A 19071-nucleotide genomic window follows, 5' to 3' on the forward strand; every position below is an offset into this window, starting at 1 on the left:
AATCTCTATGGAATGATACTCTTCTCATCATTGTATTACTTGTTCAACACGTTCGTTGACACGTGCAGAATTTTACGAGCAAGTTTTTGGCGACGTTGCCGGGGATTGTTTATTTAATACCAATTAATATTGATACCGGATAATTATAAGTTTAATCTAGCTTTTATCTTATTTTTTTCAGAGTATACATTGGTGTATGACATGTAGCCAACAAGGAAAACTTGCTGAGTTTGATCCAGAAATCGAACGGACATTTAAAAGGCGACTAAAAGAACAGAGAAATCACACTAAAAAGATGAAGGGAGTTGGTAATGGTAGAAATCAACGTAGACTCTTGAAAGATTATGCTGCACCAACAGTTGAGGGCACCACATCAAGCATCAGGAGTCCTGTAATTCAAGCAAACAACTTTGAGATCAAGCCATCACTGATTCAGATGCTTCAACAATCAGTGCAATTTAGTGGGCTACCAAGCGATGATCCAAATGCTCACATAGATGCTTTTCTTGAAATCTGTGACACAATTAAATATAATGGAGTTTCAGATGATGCTGTTAGATTGAGATTATTTCCATTCTCTCTTAGAGATAAAGCTAAAAGTTGGCTCTCTTCTCTTCCTGCAGGATTGATCACTACATGGAATGATATGGCCCAAAAATTTCTTGGTAAGTTCTTTCCACCTGCAAAGTCTACAAAAATGCGTAACGATATTACTAATTGTATGCATATGGATAATGAATCATTGTATGAAGCATGGGAAAGATTCAAGGAGTTTCTTAGGAGATGCCCACATCATGGACTACCCGTATAGATGCAGGTACAAACTTTTTATAATGGGTGTAGTACAAATCTCCGTTCTATGATTGATGCAGCTGCAGGGGGAACTCTGAATAATAAAACACCAGAAGAAGCCTACAACTTATTAGAGGAGATGGCATCCAATAGTTATCAGTGGCCTACTGAGAGGATACCAGTGCGAAAAGCTAGCGGAGTTCATGAGGTAGATGCTTTCACGGCAATTGCTGCGCAAATTGAAGCACTCAACAAAAGGATAGATAATATGAGTGTTTCAGGCATGAAAATTCAGAATATGACATGCGATTTTTGCGGTGGAGGATATGTTAGCACAGAATGTCAGGTAGGTAACACTTTTGCACAACCTAATGAAAATGCTAACTTTGTTGAGAATTTTAACGGATCACAGAATGATCCCTACTCCAACACGTACAATTCGGGATGGCACAATCATCCAAATTTTTCATAGAGTAATCAGAATGTGACGAGTCAACCATCGGGATTCAAACAACCATAAGAAACAAAGTCCAATTTGGAAGATATAGTCACAAAACTTGCTAACACTACTCAGGACTTCATCAAGAGCACAGATGTGAGATTTCAGAACCAAGAGGCTTCAATCAGAAATCTGGAGATGCAAGCGGGACAGTTAGCAAATATGATGTCGGGGAGACAACATGGTTCTTTGCCTAGCAACACAAAGAAAAATCCAATTGAAAATGTAAAAGCTATAACCCTGAGAAGTGGTAAACAAGTGGGTGAAGAAGATGCTGAACAAAAGATTTCTAGAGACAAAAAAGAAGAGGTCAAGAAACAACCAAAGGAGATAGGCAAGAGCAAACTTTTTCCAGATAATCCCAAGCCATACGTGCCGCCAGTTCCATTCCTTCAGCGACTCCAGCAGCACAAAATAGATAAGCAATTTTTTAAATTTCTTGATGTTTTTAAAAAATTGCACATTAATATTCCTTTTGCAGATGCTTTAGCGCAAATGCCTAGCTATGCAAAATTTTTGAAAGAGATTTGGGCAAACAAAAGGAAGCTAGAGGATTATGAAACTGTGAAGTTGAATGAGAAATGTTCAGCCATCCTACAAAATAAATTACCTCCGAAGTTAAAAGATCCATGGAGTTTTACAATTCCTTGCACAATTGGGGATTTTTACTTTGAAAAGGCATTGTGTGATTTAGGTTCAAGTATTAATTTGATGCCTTTTTCTGTTTTCAGGAAATTAGGATTGGGTGAAGTAAAAGCAACCACAGTGTCGCTTTAACTGATTGATCGATCAATTAAATACCCGAGAGGTATTGTGGAAGATGTATTGGTAAAGGTTGACAAGTTTATCTTTCCTGCAAATTTCATAGTTCTTGACATGGAGAAAGATTTTGAGGTACCGCTTATCTTAGGTCGTCCTTTTCTAGCAACAGGAAGAACTCTTATTGATGTACAACAAGGGAAGTTGATTCTTAGAGTTCGAGATGATCTTATTTCTTTTAATGTTTTTAAAGCAATGAAATATCCATCTGATGATAATTCTTGTTTTAGAGTTGAGACAGTTGACAAGTTGGTGAATAATGGTTTTCAAGAAAATATTTTTAAAGACCCACTTGAAGCATGTCTGGTTCAATCAAAAGACAGAGAAATTGAGAATGAGGAGATAACGGAGTATGCAAATTTTATGGAGGCAAATCCAACATATTCAAGGCATAAGGCAACAAAATTTGAGGAGTTGGGACAACACACAACAAAGCTTAAGCCATCAATTGAAGAGCCTCCGATTCTTGAACTCAAACCCTTACCCTCTCATTTGAAATATGCTTATTTAGATGGAATTTCTTCTTTACCAGTAATGATATCTTCTTCTTTGACAGATATAATGGAGGAGAAATTGCTCAGAGTGTTGAGAGAGCAAAAAGGTGCAATTGGATGGAAAATAGCTGACATCAAGGGAATTAGTCCTTCACTTTGCATGCACAAAATTTTGAAGGAGGAACAACATAAACCCACCATCCAACCTCAGAGGCGTTTGAACCCGAAAATGCAAGAAGTGGTGAAAGCTGAGGTAATTAAGTTACTTGATGCAGGGATCATCTATCCTATCTCTGATAGTTCTTGGGTAAGTCCTGTGCAAGTTGTGCCAAAGAAAAGAGGTATGACTGTTCAGAAAAATGACAATAATGAATTGATTCCTACTAGGACAGTTACTGGATGGCGTGTGTGCATGGATTATAGAAAATTGAATGATGCCACTAGAAAAGATCATTTTCCTTTACCATTTATTGATCAGATGTTGGAAAGACTTGCAGGTCATGAGTTTTATTGCTTTCTTGATGGATATTCAGGGTATAATCAGATCCCTATTGCACCAGAAGATCAAGAAAAAACTACTTTCACTTGTCCCTATGGTACTTTTGCTTTTAGAAGAATGCCCTTTGGTCTTTGTAATGCACTAGCTACTTTTCAGAGATGCATGATGGCTATTTTTTTTTTATATGGTTGAAAAATATATTGAGATTTTTATGGATGATTTTTTCCGTTTTTGGCTCATCATTTGATTCTTGTTTAAATAATTTGGCTTTGGTCTTACAAAGATGTGAGGAGACTAACTTTGTTTTAAATTGGGAGAAGTGTCATTTTGTGGTACAGGAAGGAATAGTGCTCAGGCATAAGATTTCTAGAAATGGAATAGAAGTCGATCGAGCCAAAGTGGAGGTTATTGCAAAATTGCCTCCACCAACATTTGTGAAACTTGTCAGAAGATTTTTGGGGCATGCAGGATTCTATAGGCGATTTATAAAAGATTTTTCAAAAATTACTAAACCCCTATCTAATCTTTTGGTAAAAGATGCACTATTTAATTTTACTGATGAATGCGTGCAGGCTTTTAACACTTTAAAGGAAAAGTTAGTATCAACACCTATCATGGCAACACCAGAATGGGATTTACCTTTTGAGCTGATGTGTGATGCTAGAGATTCTGCAATGGGAGCTGTTTTGGGACAGAGGAAGAATGGAATTTTTCAAACCATTTACTATGCCAGTCGAACCTTGTTAGGTGCACAATTGAATAATTCAACAACAGAAAAGGAACTTTTGGCAGTAGTTTTTGCTTTTGATAAATTTTGTTCTTATTTAATTGGCTCAAAAGTTATAATTTATTCTGACCACTCTACTCTTAAGTATCTGCTTGAAAAGAAAGAATCAAAACCACGTTTAAACAGGTGGATTCTATTGCTGCAAGAATTTGATTTGAAAATCAAAGATAAGAAGGGGACTGAAAATCTAGTTGCAGATCACTTGTCAAGAATTCTGAATTTAAAGGAAGAGGTAAGTCCAATTATGGAAGAATTCCCTGATGAGAAAATTTTTTCCATCAAATCCACAAAAATTCCTTGGTACGCTGATTTTGTGAATTATTTGGTAAATAATATTCTTCCTCCTGAATTGTCATATCAACAGAAGAAAAAATTCTTTTCTGATGTTAAAAATTATTTTTGGGAAGAACCTTTTCGTTTTAAAGTATGTGCAGACCAGGCCATAAGGAGATGTGTTCCAGACGAAGAGAGGGCAAATATTCTACATCATTGTCATGATAGAGAGGCAGGTGGTCATTTTGGTGCCATCAAAACTGCAGCTAAGATTTTACAATCTAGATTTTATTGGCCAACACTATTTAAAGATGCATACTTCTATGTAGCTTCATGTGATCGGTGTCAGAGAACTGGAAATATTTCTAGGAAAAATGAGATGCCTTTAAACAACATTATTTTGTGTGAATTATTTGATGTTTGGGGTATTGATTTCATGGGACCCTTTACACCTTCCTATGGTAATTTATACATTTTTGTGGATGTGGAGTATGTGTCTAAGTGGGTAGAAGCTGTAGCATTGCCAAAAAATGATGCTAAGGCTGTTGTCAAATTCTTAAAGAAAAATATTTTTACGCGAGTCGGCACTCCTAGGGCAATCATAAGTGATAGGGGGGACACACTTTTGCAATAAACAGTTTAAAGCACTTTTAAGCAAGTATGGAGTCACACATAAGGTTGCAACACCTTATCATCCTCAGACTAGTGGTCAAGTAGAGGTTTCAAATAGGGAAATCAAGCGAATTTTAGAAAAAATAGTGAATGCCTCTAGGAAAGATTGGTCAATGAAACTTGATGATGCACTTTGGGCCTATAGGACAGCATTCAAAACCCCAATTGGGATGTCTCCTTTTAGGCTAGTGTTTGGGAAGGCTTGTCATTTACCGGTGGAATTAGAGCACAAGGCATATTGGGCATTGAAATTTCTGAATTTTGACATACAGTCTGCAAGTGAAAGAAGATTGTTACAACTGAATGAATTGGAGGAATTTCGCAATGAGGCCTATGAAAATGCTAAGATGTACAAGGAGCGTACAAAAAGATGGCATGACAAACACATATTCATAAGAGAGTTCGAAATTGGCCAAAAAGTTTCACTTTATAACTCTCGTCTTAAACTTTTTCCAGGAAAGTTACGTTCTCAATGGTCTGGTCCTTATACAGTCACACAGGTATTTCCATACGGAACAGTTGAAGTTGCACATAACACCGAAGGCACATTTAAGGTGAACGGCCAACGTTTGAAGCCTTACTTCAAAGGTCGTTACAACAAGCAGAAGACCACTATCGAATTTCATCCTCCAGAATAGCGACATCTGAGATAGTTTGGCTGAAAACTATAAAGCAAGCGCTTCTTGGGAGGCAACCCAAACATTTTTATTATGTTTCTTCATTAATTTTTATGTTCATTTAAAAAAAAAAACATGATTCATTTTTTCTTTTATCCAGGTTAATTTTGTTTCTTGAAGGATCACCTTTTTGGAGTTTAGTCATCAAAACCATCCATGGACACATCCTACAGCAAGGGTAGTTTTCTTGTTCCTATTTTTCTTTTGTTTCTTTTGTTTTTCGCATTGAGGACAATGCTTCATTCAAGTTTGGGGATGAGACAAAATTTTTGCTAAATCTGAAAAAAAAAATTTCATCGCATTCCTTGTTGTGAATTGTTGCGATTCTTAGGAAAATTTAAATTTTGTTCAAACTTGCGAATGACATGTGAGTTAATTTTGATTCTAATTATGTTGATCCACTTACCGAGCACTAAAAGTCCTTAATTTTTTAGTAGTGTGTACATCTAGAGAACATTCATGTGAAGTATGTGCTTTTCTTAGATCTCACCCAAATCTTAGAATTTGTTTGATTTTCTCTTGAGACGAAATCCTAGGCTACATCTAATTGAGAAAATGATTTAGGCAATTTTTGGATCGATTGAGCCTTTCAAGCCAACCCTGTTTATTTATCCATAGCCACCCCCGTTGAGCCTTAATTATTATCCAATCTTTCATTGGCACCCGCATATTTTTTTTAGCTTACCTTTTGCCAAATTATATCATTGTCCCACGCCCCATGAACATGTTGATTTTGTAGGATAAAAGTTTATTTGAGCATAATAGCAATTTGGGAGGAAGGGTGGAGCATGGAAATAATTTGATTGCTATGGTTGTTTGGGGTGTATCGTTTCAAAAAAAAAAGAAGAGGAAAGAAAAAAAAAAGAAATTGCTTTTATGGTTCCCTATCCAACTTTCAATTGAGTGAGCCTTTTGGATACTCAATGGGTTGGGAATGTTCACGTTATATTAGGAGGGACTTAGGGAGGAACTCCACCATAAAGCAATGAAAAAAAAAAGAAAAAAAAAAGAGAAAAAAAGGAGAAAGAATGATGATACGTGATGGCAGAAAGATTATTTTGAAGATGTGAAATTGGGGATAGTGGCATGTGCTCTAATTAGATCCCAGAAATCAATGTGTTCATGGGTGATTTGAGCTTAAATTTACCATTATCTCACCATTAGCCCAGCCTTACATTACAACTTGAGGAAAGTCCTATTGATTTTTTGTTGGATGATTAGCTTACATTAGTGGAGAGAGGAATGAAAAGCAAACCTATGAGATTTGGTTATAATTATAAAGAGTTTTTGAGAAGTTGCATACCAATGTGAACTTATCTGGATTGCATATAATTCGAAAAGATGAGGACTCACACACACACACACTTGGATCACATAGTTAGAATTGGTTTTAACTTATGAATCTATTTCAATGTTTGGATGAAATTTGCGTTTTTCTTTGAATTGTGATTTTGAGCAATTATGGAAGGAAGTCATGGAGAGGGTTGTTAGCTTGAGTATGTTTTATATCTTGCTTTGCTTGAGGACTAGCAAAATGTTAAGTTTGGGGGTTTGATAACTCTATAAACATAGAGTTATTTTATCTACTTTAGGCAATAAATAATGTAATATTTTTTAGAATATATTTGGATTTCCTTTTATTTACTTAATTTTTCTTGTTTATGCAGAATATTGAGATATGGAGAAAATAAGGAAAATATGGCAAAAAGAAGGAAAGGAATGTGCTACCCAGAGAAAAGTTAGAAGGTGGATATCACATTGGGAATTCTGCGATTTATTCCTCAATTTTATGCGAAAAAGAAGCAATTGCCTTGTGAGAGGAGTCTTGGATATTATCATATAAATAGGATAATTTGGGGGAACCGCGAGTTGTTTTTTTAGATCGTTTTTGTTTTCAGTGTTCTAGGAGTTTTTCAAGTATTTTGAAGAGAAGACAAAAGTGGTGACAGAATTATTGTTCTTTCATTCAAAATGTTTGGTTTAATTTATATTTTTGTTTCTTCTTCTATTATGTTCTACTTTTTCTTTGTTAGAGCTACGATGTAGCCTAACCATGATGATATGAATTTCATACTTTTTATGTTTTGCAAGTGATTTCATTCATGTGAGTTATATATTATTGTGCTTATTGCCTTTAAGTGACTGGCCACCATTTGAATGATCTGATGTGCATATTTGAGACTGAGAAGTGATAATATGCAATTGCTCCTTATAATATATAACCATGAATTAAATGTGAATAAAAATATATCATGTTATTTGTGTAGTTTTCGGTGACAAGGTGGTCCAAAAGATTTATTGTAAACCGGAAATATTCACAGATTTTAATGCACTTATGTTTATTTAAATTCACATAGAGTTATAGTGAATTAATAAACTGAGTAGGTTTGCTATACCTAGAGATAGGATAGTAAATAGATTAGGAAATTTCGCTATCACATGTTTGATATTATTCTTGTATGCATAAGGTTATGGTGAAATCGGATGCTCTAGCATATTTTATCTGATTGATTATCTGCCTTTAGTTTCTAAAATTTCGTTTTTAAAAATTGTCAATTTTTATTTATTCTCAATTCTATTTTGATTTGTTAGATAAATTTTAGAATTAGTCTATTTTTAATATTTAATTGGTTTATTATCATCAATCTCTGTGGGACGATACTCTTCTCATCATTGTATTACTTGTTCAACACGTTCGTTGACACGTGCAGAATTTTACGAACAGCCCTTTCCGACAGTTAACTGAGCTGAGGCTCGTCGACCCTTCCGACCACCCAAAAAAAAAGCACTCCATTAGTCTGTCTCTCACAAAGTTCAACTCGTTTGCGAGGCTAAAATTATTCCACTATCTGCAATAATTGACCGCACATTTGCATTGCAATTTTTTGGAATCTATATATTCAAGCTTTCTAAAGTCTAATTTCCTTTAGTCCATCAATTCCATCATCACTTGTACTATTTATTCTCAAGAGTTTGCAGACTAACCTTGATATTTCCTGGAGTTCTCTTTGGAGGATTGACCACAATGTGTTGAAGTTCATTGTGGCAAATTCATTGATTCGATGACTTGCATATCTGCGTCCGCTATGAGCTTCGGTGGACCACCGAGCTCTAGTAATGGTATTCTATGGTGCAGAGGCAGTTCCAATTCATGATTACTTTTGGTCTTGAAGTTCTTAGCTGATGTCGCTTTTCGAGATGCTCAATGGCGAATGCTTTAGCCTCGTGCAAGATGTCTTCTTCTTCGGAGGCCCAAATTGCAGGTTTCGTCTAAACTCAGCATACCTTGGACATCACTACCAAAGGGTCCTCATAAAATTGCCACTCCCATCCAATAAAATCTTGAAAACATCTATTTTTTCGTTCCACTTGATTGGCGAAAAATACTATCACACCTCGAAACATACCAGAACAGGGGATGACATGGCCATCCTTCCACCCGAAGGACGCAACCTAAAACCACAACCAAAAAACAAATTTCCAAAAGTCCCCACGATATCGTTCTCGCTCTATTGACTACTAACCAAAGAACTTGAAAAGATTGGGAAAAGAGAGGGATGAGTAACCACAGTTCAGTAACTAATGCGTATCGTCTAAGCATGTCGAGCTTCCACGATACACTAGGACATAATTCATTTATACCAATCATAATATAACAAACTTACAAGAGTAAAATGAGTTATATACCACTACCATATAACTATATTCATAGCATGAATACTCATTTATCCATAATATCAAAACTAGTATTACTAGTCCAGTTTAATAATCAAACTCGTCAAATCACATGTCAATGGTCCATTCCATGCTCAATATTCAACTCAAGGCTCTAGAGGTGGCTCCCACGAATTTACGTTATTGTATAGCACTTAGTCCTTGACCAACGCATATTAATAGTACAAGGCTCTAGAGGTGGCTCTCACAAAACTTGTATCACCGTGTAGCACTTAGCCTTTTACTACACATATTAATAGTACAAGGCTCTAGAGGTGACTCTCACGTGACCCGAGTCACTGTGTAGCACTTAGTCCTTGGCTACAAGGCCCTAAAGGTGGCTCCCACAAATTTACGTTATCGTGTAGCACTTAGTTCTTGATCAATATATATCAACTATACAAAGCCCTAGAGGTGGCTCCCACGAATTTACGTTATCGTATAACACTTAATCCTTTATCGGTTCATATCACAATTGATTTCACAAACCCAAAACATATAATCGTTCAAGAGTTATCTCCTAAATCAGATTCACAAAGTAGTATGTGTAACCTTTCAAGAAAGGTTTATCAAACCATTTCACCATTACTCAAAAAGTAGTATACACTCAATCCAGCTTAATGCAGCAAATATGCTTATCTTAGTTCCATACATATATATTGAATTATTACTACTTCATGACTTAGGTTTTACAAAACCAATGAAGATATTAGCACTACTCACCTGGGAATATCCAAAACCAAACAACAAACGTTACTCGAACCACTGAACTTGTGATCATATCAAATGAGCAAGAAACAACGTCAAAATCGAGCAAAACGCTACCTTAACTATGAATCGGCTAAACCATACTTAATCGTAAAAAAATCGACTCATACGCGCTAACAAAACTCTTAACCGAAATGGATATTCAAAGTTATCCATAATGTGGAGCTTGAGCGCGAAATTCGATCGCACTATAACTCTCTTCACCAAACCCCGTTCCAAGTAAACTTACAGTCAAAAGAAAGTCCAATCAGAGAACTACAAGACCCCTAGCTTGACTGATGCAAAATCGAGCCGAAAACTGACAAAAATAAGTCTAAAAACTGCTGGTCGTGCACTGTTCACCGAGCGCGCTCAACTTCAAAAATTCGTTTCGGGCAAACCGTAAATCCAAATTGAGATCCGTAAAATCCTACGGACCTACAACACCCCCAAACTATCATTTCTATATATATACAAAGCTCAACAACTCAAAAATAGGACTACGAGGCTTGATTTTCACAAAACTCCGAAATGATGCTCTAATTTCGAAAAATACTCCGATTGGACGAACAAGAGGCAAGAGCACTTACCGAGCATTGCGATACTGAGTAAATCTGGTTCGGCAAAATTTCCATGGCGTGTGGATAAACTCTTCTTTCTCTTTTCCTTTTCTTTCCCTTTTCTCTTCTTCGTTCTTTTTTATCTTCTCTCTCCCGCAAGAAAGTATTCAGTGGTTAGGTACTGCCACGTCATAGGCTGACGTGGCATATACTTTTATACTTAAAGTTAATAAAAAATTGACACGTGTTCGTGACGTGGCAAGTAAATAAAAAAAATCAAAGCTAAGCTTCTATTTTTTCTCTCTCATCTTCCTCCTCCGTCTACGGACATCTCCTCCACTGTCACCGGCGGATTCGCCGGAGCTATGTCAAAGCCGACCGAACAAGCCGTCGTCGCTCGCCCAGTCGCTCACGGCCTTCCATCGACAGAGCACCGCCCTGTCCTAGCTCCATCTTCTTGCTTGTCGATCCAGATCTGGCCTCGTGGAACTAGTCGCTGGGCTCGATCTTCCCAACGAAGAGCTCCATCTCCGGATCTGGAGGAACTCGCTGATGGTCCATCTCCAGGACGAAAAAACGGAGGAAGGCTGATGGTCCATCTCCGAGAAAACCCAAAAGTTTCATCATACCCACTGAGGAAGCTTCATTCCGAACCAAAAAAGGAAAACAGAGGAAGGCTGATGGTCCATCTCCAAGACGAACTCCAAATTTGAGGCCATGGCTCGTCAAGAAAACCAAAAAGTTTCATACCCACTGAAGCTTCATTCCGAATAAAAAAAGAAAAACAAAGGAAGTTTCATACGGTGGACGGGGCAGTGCGCTGTGGATGGAAGGCCGCGAGCGACGATGGCTCGTCGGACGAGCAGTAATGGTCGGCTTTGACGCAGCGCCGGTGACTCCGCCGGCGACCAAATGAAGGAAATAGCGGTAGACGGAGGAGGAAGATGAGAGAGAAAAAACAAAATCTTAATTTTGATTTTTTTTATTTACTTGCCACGTCATGAATACATGTCGACTTTTTATTAATTTTCAGTACAAAAGTATATGCCACGTCATCCTATGACGTGGCAGTACCTAACCACTTAATACTTTTTCCTCTCCCGCTGCCCTCTGCGTGCGCTCCCTTTTACTTTTATTTGAACGAATGTGCAGTGTTCTCTTCATTTGACTTTTCAACCCATTTTATTTTCTTTTTCTTTTTTTTTCAAAAGTCCAAATATTACAAATACTATGGAGTTGTTCCTTAAAAAATTCTCTCATCCTGATATATATGTGTTCAAGTGAAGATATGATGAGTTCCTATCCTACGAGCTGTTATGGACGTCACTGCAACAAGTGTTTTTCGTACAACACTCCAATATGTGATCATGGCTTTTATAATCAATTTGAACTTTTTATGATCTGATTGTGAATATATAATAGAGTCAAGCATGTTTTTCCGAGTGATTAAAGGTGTTTTGCTTGTGTAATGAATTAAATCTAGGTCATGGCCGGATTATTTGTTGCGGCTTCTATGAAACCTTAACCAATGCATGGTAAATTTAATGCAAATGTACTCGGTGTTCGCACGATCAAATTGATACGTTCAAGAGATTGTCGCTAATGATAAACTTTATATCTATGTTGAACATGCAAGTATGGAAGTCGTGCGTGAAACTCATAATGTTCGAGTGAAAGATATTGGGTTTAGGACTTGGATCAGCCATGATGGGCTTGATGGGCGTGACTGACCTAACCTCAGTCCAGTCATAATGACTTGATGGGCTTGAGGTTAGGTCAGCCAGTATGGAAGTCGTGCGTGAAACTCATAATGTTCGAGTGATAGATTGCTGTCCAACATACCGTGAAACCCGACAACTTCCATCCCGTAAGAAATGTTATTAGCTGGACTGAGGTTAGGTCGGCAGGTGGATCGTGGCTTGTGAAGCCTTAAAATTGCATATCTTTAACCGTCAAAACCTTAGCCCTGGGTGGTGAGCATGTAGAGGGTGGATGTAAAGATAGGATGAAGTGGCTCGCGAACATGCCACAACAAGGATTCAAACGATTGGGTGGTTTTTTCAACTTGAGTATTCCCTTCGCGGGATACAAAATGACATTCAAAATTTAGGAAACTTGCTTTTTTCTGAATAATTTTTTCTTCCAGTAAATTAATATCAAAATTATGTTCAAGAACAACTTTCATTCGTAAAATTTGGGAGAAAAGGTCAACCGATTTGTACGAGGAAGAATTAATTTGTTCCATTCCCAGACTCTAGAAAGACAAAAAATTCAATTGGAGATGTATATACATGTCTAATTTCTATTTATGATATGATAAGGTGTAGCAGAATCTGTACCAATCTTCTAAGACTACGATGGAAACCGTGTGCTATCAAAGTCACTAGACACCCGGGCTCCGGAGTTACCAATGAGATGGGTCCAAAGTGATGCTGCATTAGGAATTTTTGCGTGGGTCATTAAGGAAACATAAAGAGAGGCATGTATACATACAAGTATACACACAAATAACGTTCCTTGTTTTCAGATGAAATGACTTCAGAAACTTCAGAAAACAAATCTTGGCGATATCCATATTCAAATTTGGAATAGAAGCATGAAGTAAATGGAAAGCCTGTCATTTCTCCATGGTCTTTGGAACCTACTCTTCATCACAGTGGCATAGCTTTCCTGGCTATGGCAGACGCAACGACTTCAGCTCCTCATCTACATGCAAAACCATAATGCTAGAGGGAAGCCTTGGCAACTCTTTGATCATGTCGCAGTGAAGTAAATCAAGGGTTCGAAGATTGGAAAGTCGATGGATCTCCGCCGGTATGCTGGAAATAGTCGAATGTCGCAGCCTCAAGATTCTAAGATTATGCAGTTTCCCAATCTCGCTTGGAATGCCGCCCTCAAGACTCTGACACCAGGAGGCGTGTATTTCTTCGAGGCTGGTCAGCTCTCCAATATCAATAGGGAACTCTCTAAAGAAACAAGAATCCATTCTCAGCACTTTCAAATTCTGCAGATTTTTTAGCGAATCTGGAAACTTGAAAACGCCTGTCCCGGACACATCTAACTCAACTAAGGATCTCCCTATGTTGCCAATGGAGTTTGGAAGTTTTCTTATTGGACGGCAATCCCTCAATGACAAGTGTTTAAGTCTAACCAGTTTTCCAACGGAGTCGGGAAGTGCTGTGATATTGGTGCCATCCAGGGAAAGAAGTGACATTTTCGTCAGGTGACATATCGTTCTCGGTAGCTGACTCAATGAGAAGCAGTTCGAGGCACTCAGAGTTTCAAGCCACTTTAAATGACCAATGCAGATGGGAATTTCTTGTACTGAAGTCCCGTCCATGAGAAGCTCTTTTAGAGCTATCAGGTGACCCACTTCTATCGGCAACATGCTGAGCTCTGTGCAGTACTTCAAATTCAGGGTAACCAAGTGCTGTAAATCACCGATCGAATGATCTATCTTGACCAATTGTGAACATTGCTCCAGAATCAATATGGTTAGATTTTGGCAGCCAGAGAACGTAGGAGTGACTATTAAGTCAGCACAACCTGTAAGATCTAGAACTCTCAAGTTCAACATCTGCAAAATAGGAGAAAAGTTTGCATGAGCTCACTTCATGAATAGTTACGTTAGACCGAGCCATTTCACCATAGCAACGAATTCAAAATTACCTTGATTTGACCCCAGCCTTCCCAGTCTTTTGTGACTTTGCTCCATGACAGGTCAAGAATGGTTAAGTTTCCCATGTGAAAACTAGTTACTTGCAGTTGTCGAGGGCACCCTCGCCAACGGAACCACCTTAATTTTGGAAAAAGGTTGGCGAAATCTCCAGCAATGTCTGCATGATCCAACTGAAGATACCGTAGGTTTGGCATGCTCTCAAAATCTTCTGGTGTAAGTTTGACTGAAGTATGCCACTGAAAGTTAAGGCAGAGTGCCTCAACCTTTTCTGTTCCCTGTGATGGACGAGAAAAACAAATAGAAGTAGTGAGGATGGTCTCTCATCATGACACGTAACCAGTCAGGAAACATTCCTACAGTATCTCGCGAAATAGTTCTTTTCCTTTAGCAGTGAACATAACAAAAGTTTTTCTTATGCATCACAATGAAAAAAAGGCATACCAAACTATCACCTTTTTCCGCTTTATCGTGTCAAGAGCTATTTCATGATTAAATAATCTACTCCGCCTTCCTGGATCTGTAAGATTCTCCCCACGAACGATTTCTCTGCCAAGTCGCCGCAACATGCCATGCATCCGTATCTGATTGTTTTCTCCAATTTTGGCTAGGGGAGTCGAAATTTTACTAAAAGGCAGACAAGGGAAGTCATACCATAGATACAAAGCAATTCGACTATCTATGCCAGTGGTAAAGCAGGCAATATCCAGAAATCTCTGTTTCTGCTCATAATCTAATCCTCCCTCAAAAGTACTCTGAAAATCCCTACACTGGAATAACAGATTTGCTAATTTATTCCATTCCTTCCGCGTTTTACCATTGAAGAATGCAGCCATAACTTCAATGAATAATGGGAGTCCTGCCATAGTATAAAGAGCACTGTACGAAAGCCTGAAGTTGCTATGTGAGGAAGAAGTTGGTATAGATGCATGCTGCCTAAAGAGTTGAAGAGCCTGATCATAATCCAACCGACTAACATGATAAGTCCGGATCTGAGGAGAGTCTTCGAGGACGACACTGTTTCTGGTGGTTACAAGGATCCTACTTCCAGAAGCAAAGCAATCAAAGCAATCTCCAATGAGTTTCTGGACATTAAACGCATTTTCCACATCATCAAGGATAATCAAAACTCTCATGTCGCAAAATAAGTCCCTGAAAGCCTCAATTCCCCTGTTGACAAAAGCTACATCCTCAAGTTCCCCTTTTAGAATATCAGAAATTAACTTAGTTTGCAAAGGCTGAAGCCCTGCTGACACTTGAGTTGTTTCTTTAATATCTGTGAGGAAGCTACAACCATCGAAATCACAAGAGACTTGGTTGTATACGAGTTTTGCAAGAGTCGTCTTGCCAATCCCACCTTCTCCGTGGATGACGACAATGATCCGCTTGTCCTTATCATTAATATTCATCAAGCTCAAGATGTGGTTTACTTGATCATCAGTTACAATATGTTTTGCGATACTGGCAACTTGTCTTTTCTCTTCCGTTTTGGCCACCTACAAGAAACATGATGATTGCACACTGATAAGGCTGTAAGATGAGAAGAAGTACCTATATTTAGATAAAAAAATTTATCTAAAAGTCCTATTTAATTAAGATTCTACTTGCTTTTTCAGATAGAGATAAAATTCTTAACAATTAATTTCATATGTACTTGTAGTGATAGTTTTGTTTAAAATTTAGTTTTCAAAGATATAGAATTAATTTCATTTCAATTCGCTGCTCCCTCTAGTTACTTAACATAAATCGATATTGGAATTGCAATATATCTCTAAGTTCTTTTTTCCCGCAAATGGTTCAAAATTTTGCATATATATAACTATTCTAATGACCAATCAAAATACAGCATGTTATGCAAATCGATTAGTCCATAAGGTATTTCACTGCATTGAGGTTTCTTATTATTTCACTCTTCTATAGTTGATTGCACTATAATTGAAATGTGTTGTCTATTTCCAATGGCTTTTAGTTTTTGCAACACCCCCCCCCCCCCCCCCTGTAGATCCATTCCTGAATTAAGCTTGTTTTATGATGATGAAGAAAAATAAGAAGGAAAAGCACCTTGTCCACCCTGTTGAATGTGGGCATATCTGAATCGGACTTCATCCGTCCAAGAATGTTATCTCTATAATCCTTGTAAAACATGGGTTCACCACCCCAAGGAGTTTTGTCTAGTTTCGGACAATTTGTAATTACAACTCGGCATTCATCCGGTATCATTGTGTCTGATGCATTTGTCCAAAATTCCAAGGAGCGGCATGAAATCACTTTAAAGAGACTCAAACATCCTAACTCGTCAAGGCCTTCACAAACCCGTAGGTTATCGCAACCTATGATTCTCAATTCCATCAACTTCTGCAATCTCGACAGATCACTTAACCTACAAATTGACGTACAGGAATCGACCTTCAGGTTCTCCAATGTTTCCAATGCCCCAAGCCCATGAATCTCTCTCAACATCGGGCAGTCACGTAGTTCCAATTCTTTTAGTTTCTTTAGGCCTGACAGCAAGAATATGATTCTTTTAAGGACTGAAAAAATGCGGATGGTTAAATGTCTCAACTGCACTAGCCCGCCGAGTTGTATTTCCTCTTCCCAAGAGTGACAGAGCTTCAAAATTATTAGATTTCTCAAGTGGGATAAACCTGGTGAAGTTGCTATTAAGCTGAGATTTCCCTGCATTGCTGATTGAGGGGGCTGCATGAAAAATTCTGGGTATGGGTGGCCTGACGTGTAAAGTTTCCTTAAACAAGAAAGGGAACCCAATGTAGTCGGTGACACCGTAAAGTTTAAAAGGCACAGTTCCAAATTTCCCAACTTGGATAACTTCCCAATCCACTCTAAGTTAAAGGTTTTGATTAGACTCGATGAAGGCGACAATAGACTGTCATGGCCATCCGATAAGAGAAGAACAACTAGATTAGTCAGGTTTGAGAGATCTGGAATAGACTGCAACGCCAGAGAACTAACAAGTAGATGAGTCAAACTTGCGGGAAGTGACGGCAACACTTGCAGCTCATTACAATACCTGAGGATCAGTTCTTCTAGGTGACAGAGCGCACCAATTGTTTCTGGCACTTGACGAATTTGAGTGTACGACAGATCTAGGATTCTCAAAAAGGAGAACTTCCCAATTTCACTTGAAACCTCGCCCATCATAGTGGAACATCCTCTAAGACGTATCACTTCAAGCTTCATCACCAACCCAATGGCTGAAGGAAACTCTGTTGCCCGGCAAACTTCCACCTTTATCACTTTCGAAGTCTCTAGATTTCCAATAGGATAAGGTAATTGTTTAATTGATGTGAATGATAGATCCAATTCAATTAGAGACTCTAGGTTTCCAGTAGAATACGGAAGTTCCCTCATCTCTCTGCATCCTGCAAGAGATAAAGACTTGAGATTCACAAGATATCCAACAGAATATGGTATTTCTGCAATCGATGTGTATGATAGATCCAACTTGGTCAGCGAATTTAGCTTTCCCATTGAGTCTGGGAGTTCCCTTAACTTTAAGCAGTTACTCAACGATAAGTGCTTTAGCTTCACTAGCAGGCCAATTTCGCCAGGCAGATCTTTCAGTTGGTCGCAACCCTCAATATTCAAGTAAGCCAGTCGTTTTAGTTCACCAATGGATCGATCAATTTGAACCAAGTGTCGACATTCTTTAATGATCAATCTTTCCAGAGTAAAGCACCCAGACAAGCTGATTCTGACCATATTTAGACGCGTCAGTTGTAGAACTTTCAAATTGTGTAACATCTGTGAAAAGAATAAAGTATTACACGGTGTCGTTAGATAATATAGCTGTAAGAAAAATGTATGACAACATACATACCTTAATTTGGCTCCACCCCTCCCAATCATTGGCGTCGCTGAATTCAGAGAGTTGGAGGACAACCAAGTTTTTTGGGAACAAATTAGTTGCAATTAAATCTGGAGGACAATGGCACCAAGAAAACCATCTTAACTTGGAAAAGAGATTGGTAAAGTCCCCGATAAAGCTCCCCCCATCTAATTCAAGGAATCTTAAATTTGGCAGCCTTGCAAAATCTTCATCAGTAAAGATGAGCAGAGTAGGATCTCCAGCTAGACTAAGTGCTTCGATATTTTCTTTATTCTGCCAAATACACACACAATTAGAAAAAGCTTTCAATTTCTCTTCTTCGCATAAGTAGAAACTTCATCTCTATCCTCTTAATGAATTACCTCCTTTTTTTTTGCCATGTCCACAGCTTCCTCAAGAATCCACAATCTGCTACGCTTTCCCGGATCCAGGTCTTCCTCATGGACAATTTGGCGCCCTAGGTCTTTTAGCAAGTCATGCATCCATAACCCGCCATTGTCTCCAATATTTATCAATGACAGAGAACTGAGGACTTCAATTTCTATTTGTGGAAAAAATTTGCAATCTTTCCACATGTGAGATGCATTAATCTCCTCCTCATGGAAGGAAAAACATGCAATATCAAGAAAAATCTGCTTCTGCCGGAACTTTAAGGCATCATAGCTAATTTTTAACTTCCAATGGACATCTTCATGAGCAATGCTCCTTAACTTTTCTAGTGTATCTTTCCATACAGTTTTGTGCTGCCCATGAAGAAATGAACCTATGACCTTAACAATCAAAGGAAGTCCTCCAATAGTAGAGACAATATCCCTTGAAAGCCTGTCATAATCGTCTCTAGGAGATTCTCTTTTGAATGAGTGATTTTTATAAAGCTGAAGAGCTTGATCAAAATTCATTTCTTTCAGTTCACAAAGTATGATTTTCTCTCCACTCTCTAGGATACTTTTGTTTCTTGTTGTAATTATGACTCTACTTCCTGCACCAAAGCAACTGATCTTGCTAATTAGTTTTT

General features: G+C 38.0%; 2 protein-coding genes and 1 non-coding gene across 3 annotated transcripts in view; 1 reads left to right on the forward strand and 2 right to left on the reverse strand.

The window, feature by feature from the left end:
- Window positions 1-19071, forward strand: part of LOC115661699 (disease resistance protein RPV1-like) — a 69641-nt gene that overhangs the window by 43322 nt on the left and 7248 nt on the right. The window lies entirely within an intron of this gene.
- Window positions 695-801, reverse strand: LOC115661701 (small nucleolar RNA R71). The gene has a single exon (XR_004003125.1). It is a non-coding gene; the product is annotated as a small nucleolar RNA R71 (small nucleolar RNA).
- On the reverse strand, window positions 13154-19046 carry LOC115661697 (disease resistance protein RPV1-like). Its single transcript, XM_030583909.2, has 6 exons — window positions 18419-19046; window positions 18048-18329; window positions 16271-17971; window positions 14665-15705; window positions 14203-14487; window positions 13154-14110 (listed from the first exon to the last, which is right to left on the reverse strand). Exons 1-6 carry the CDS (start codon window positions 18953-18955, stop codon window positions 13208-13210), a joined length of 4749 nt encoding a protein of 1582 aa, XP_030439769.2. The 5' UTR covers window positions 18956-19046; the 3' UTR covers window positions 13154-13207.

This window comes from Syzygium oleosum, unplaced genomic scaffold (genome assembly GCF_021117445.2).
Source record: "Syzygium oleosum isolate NSW1041296 unplaced genomic scaffold, Sole_v2.1 Sole_v2.11, whole genome shotgun sequence".
Lineage (NCBI taxonomy): Eukaryota > Viridiplantae > Streptophyta > Magnoliopsida > Myrtales > Myrtaceae > Syzygium > Syzygium oleosum.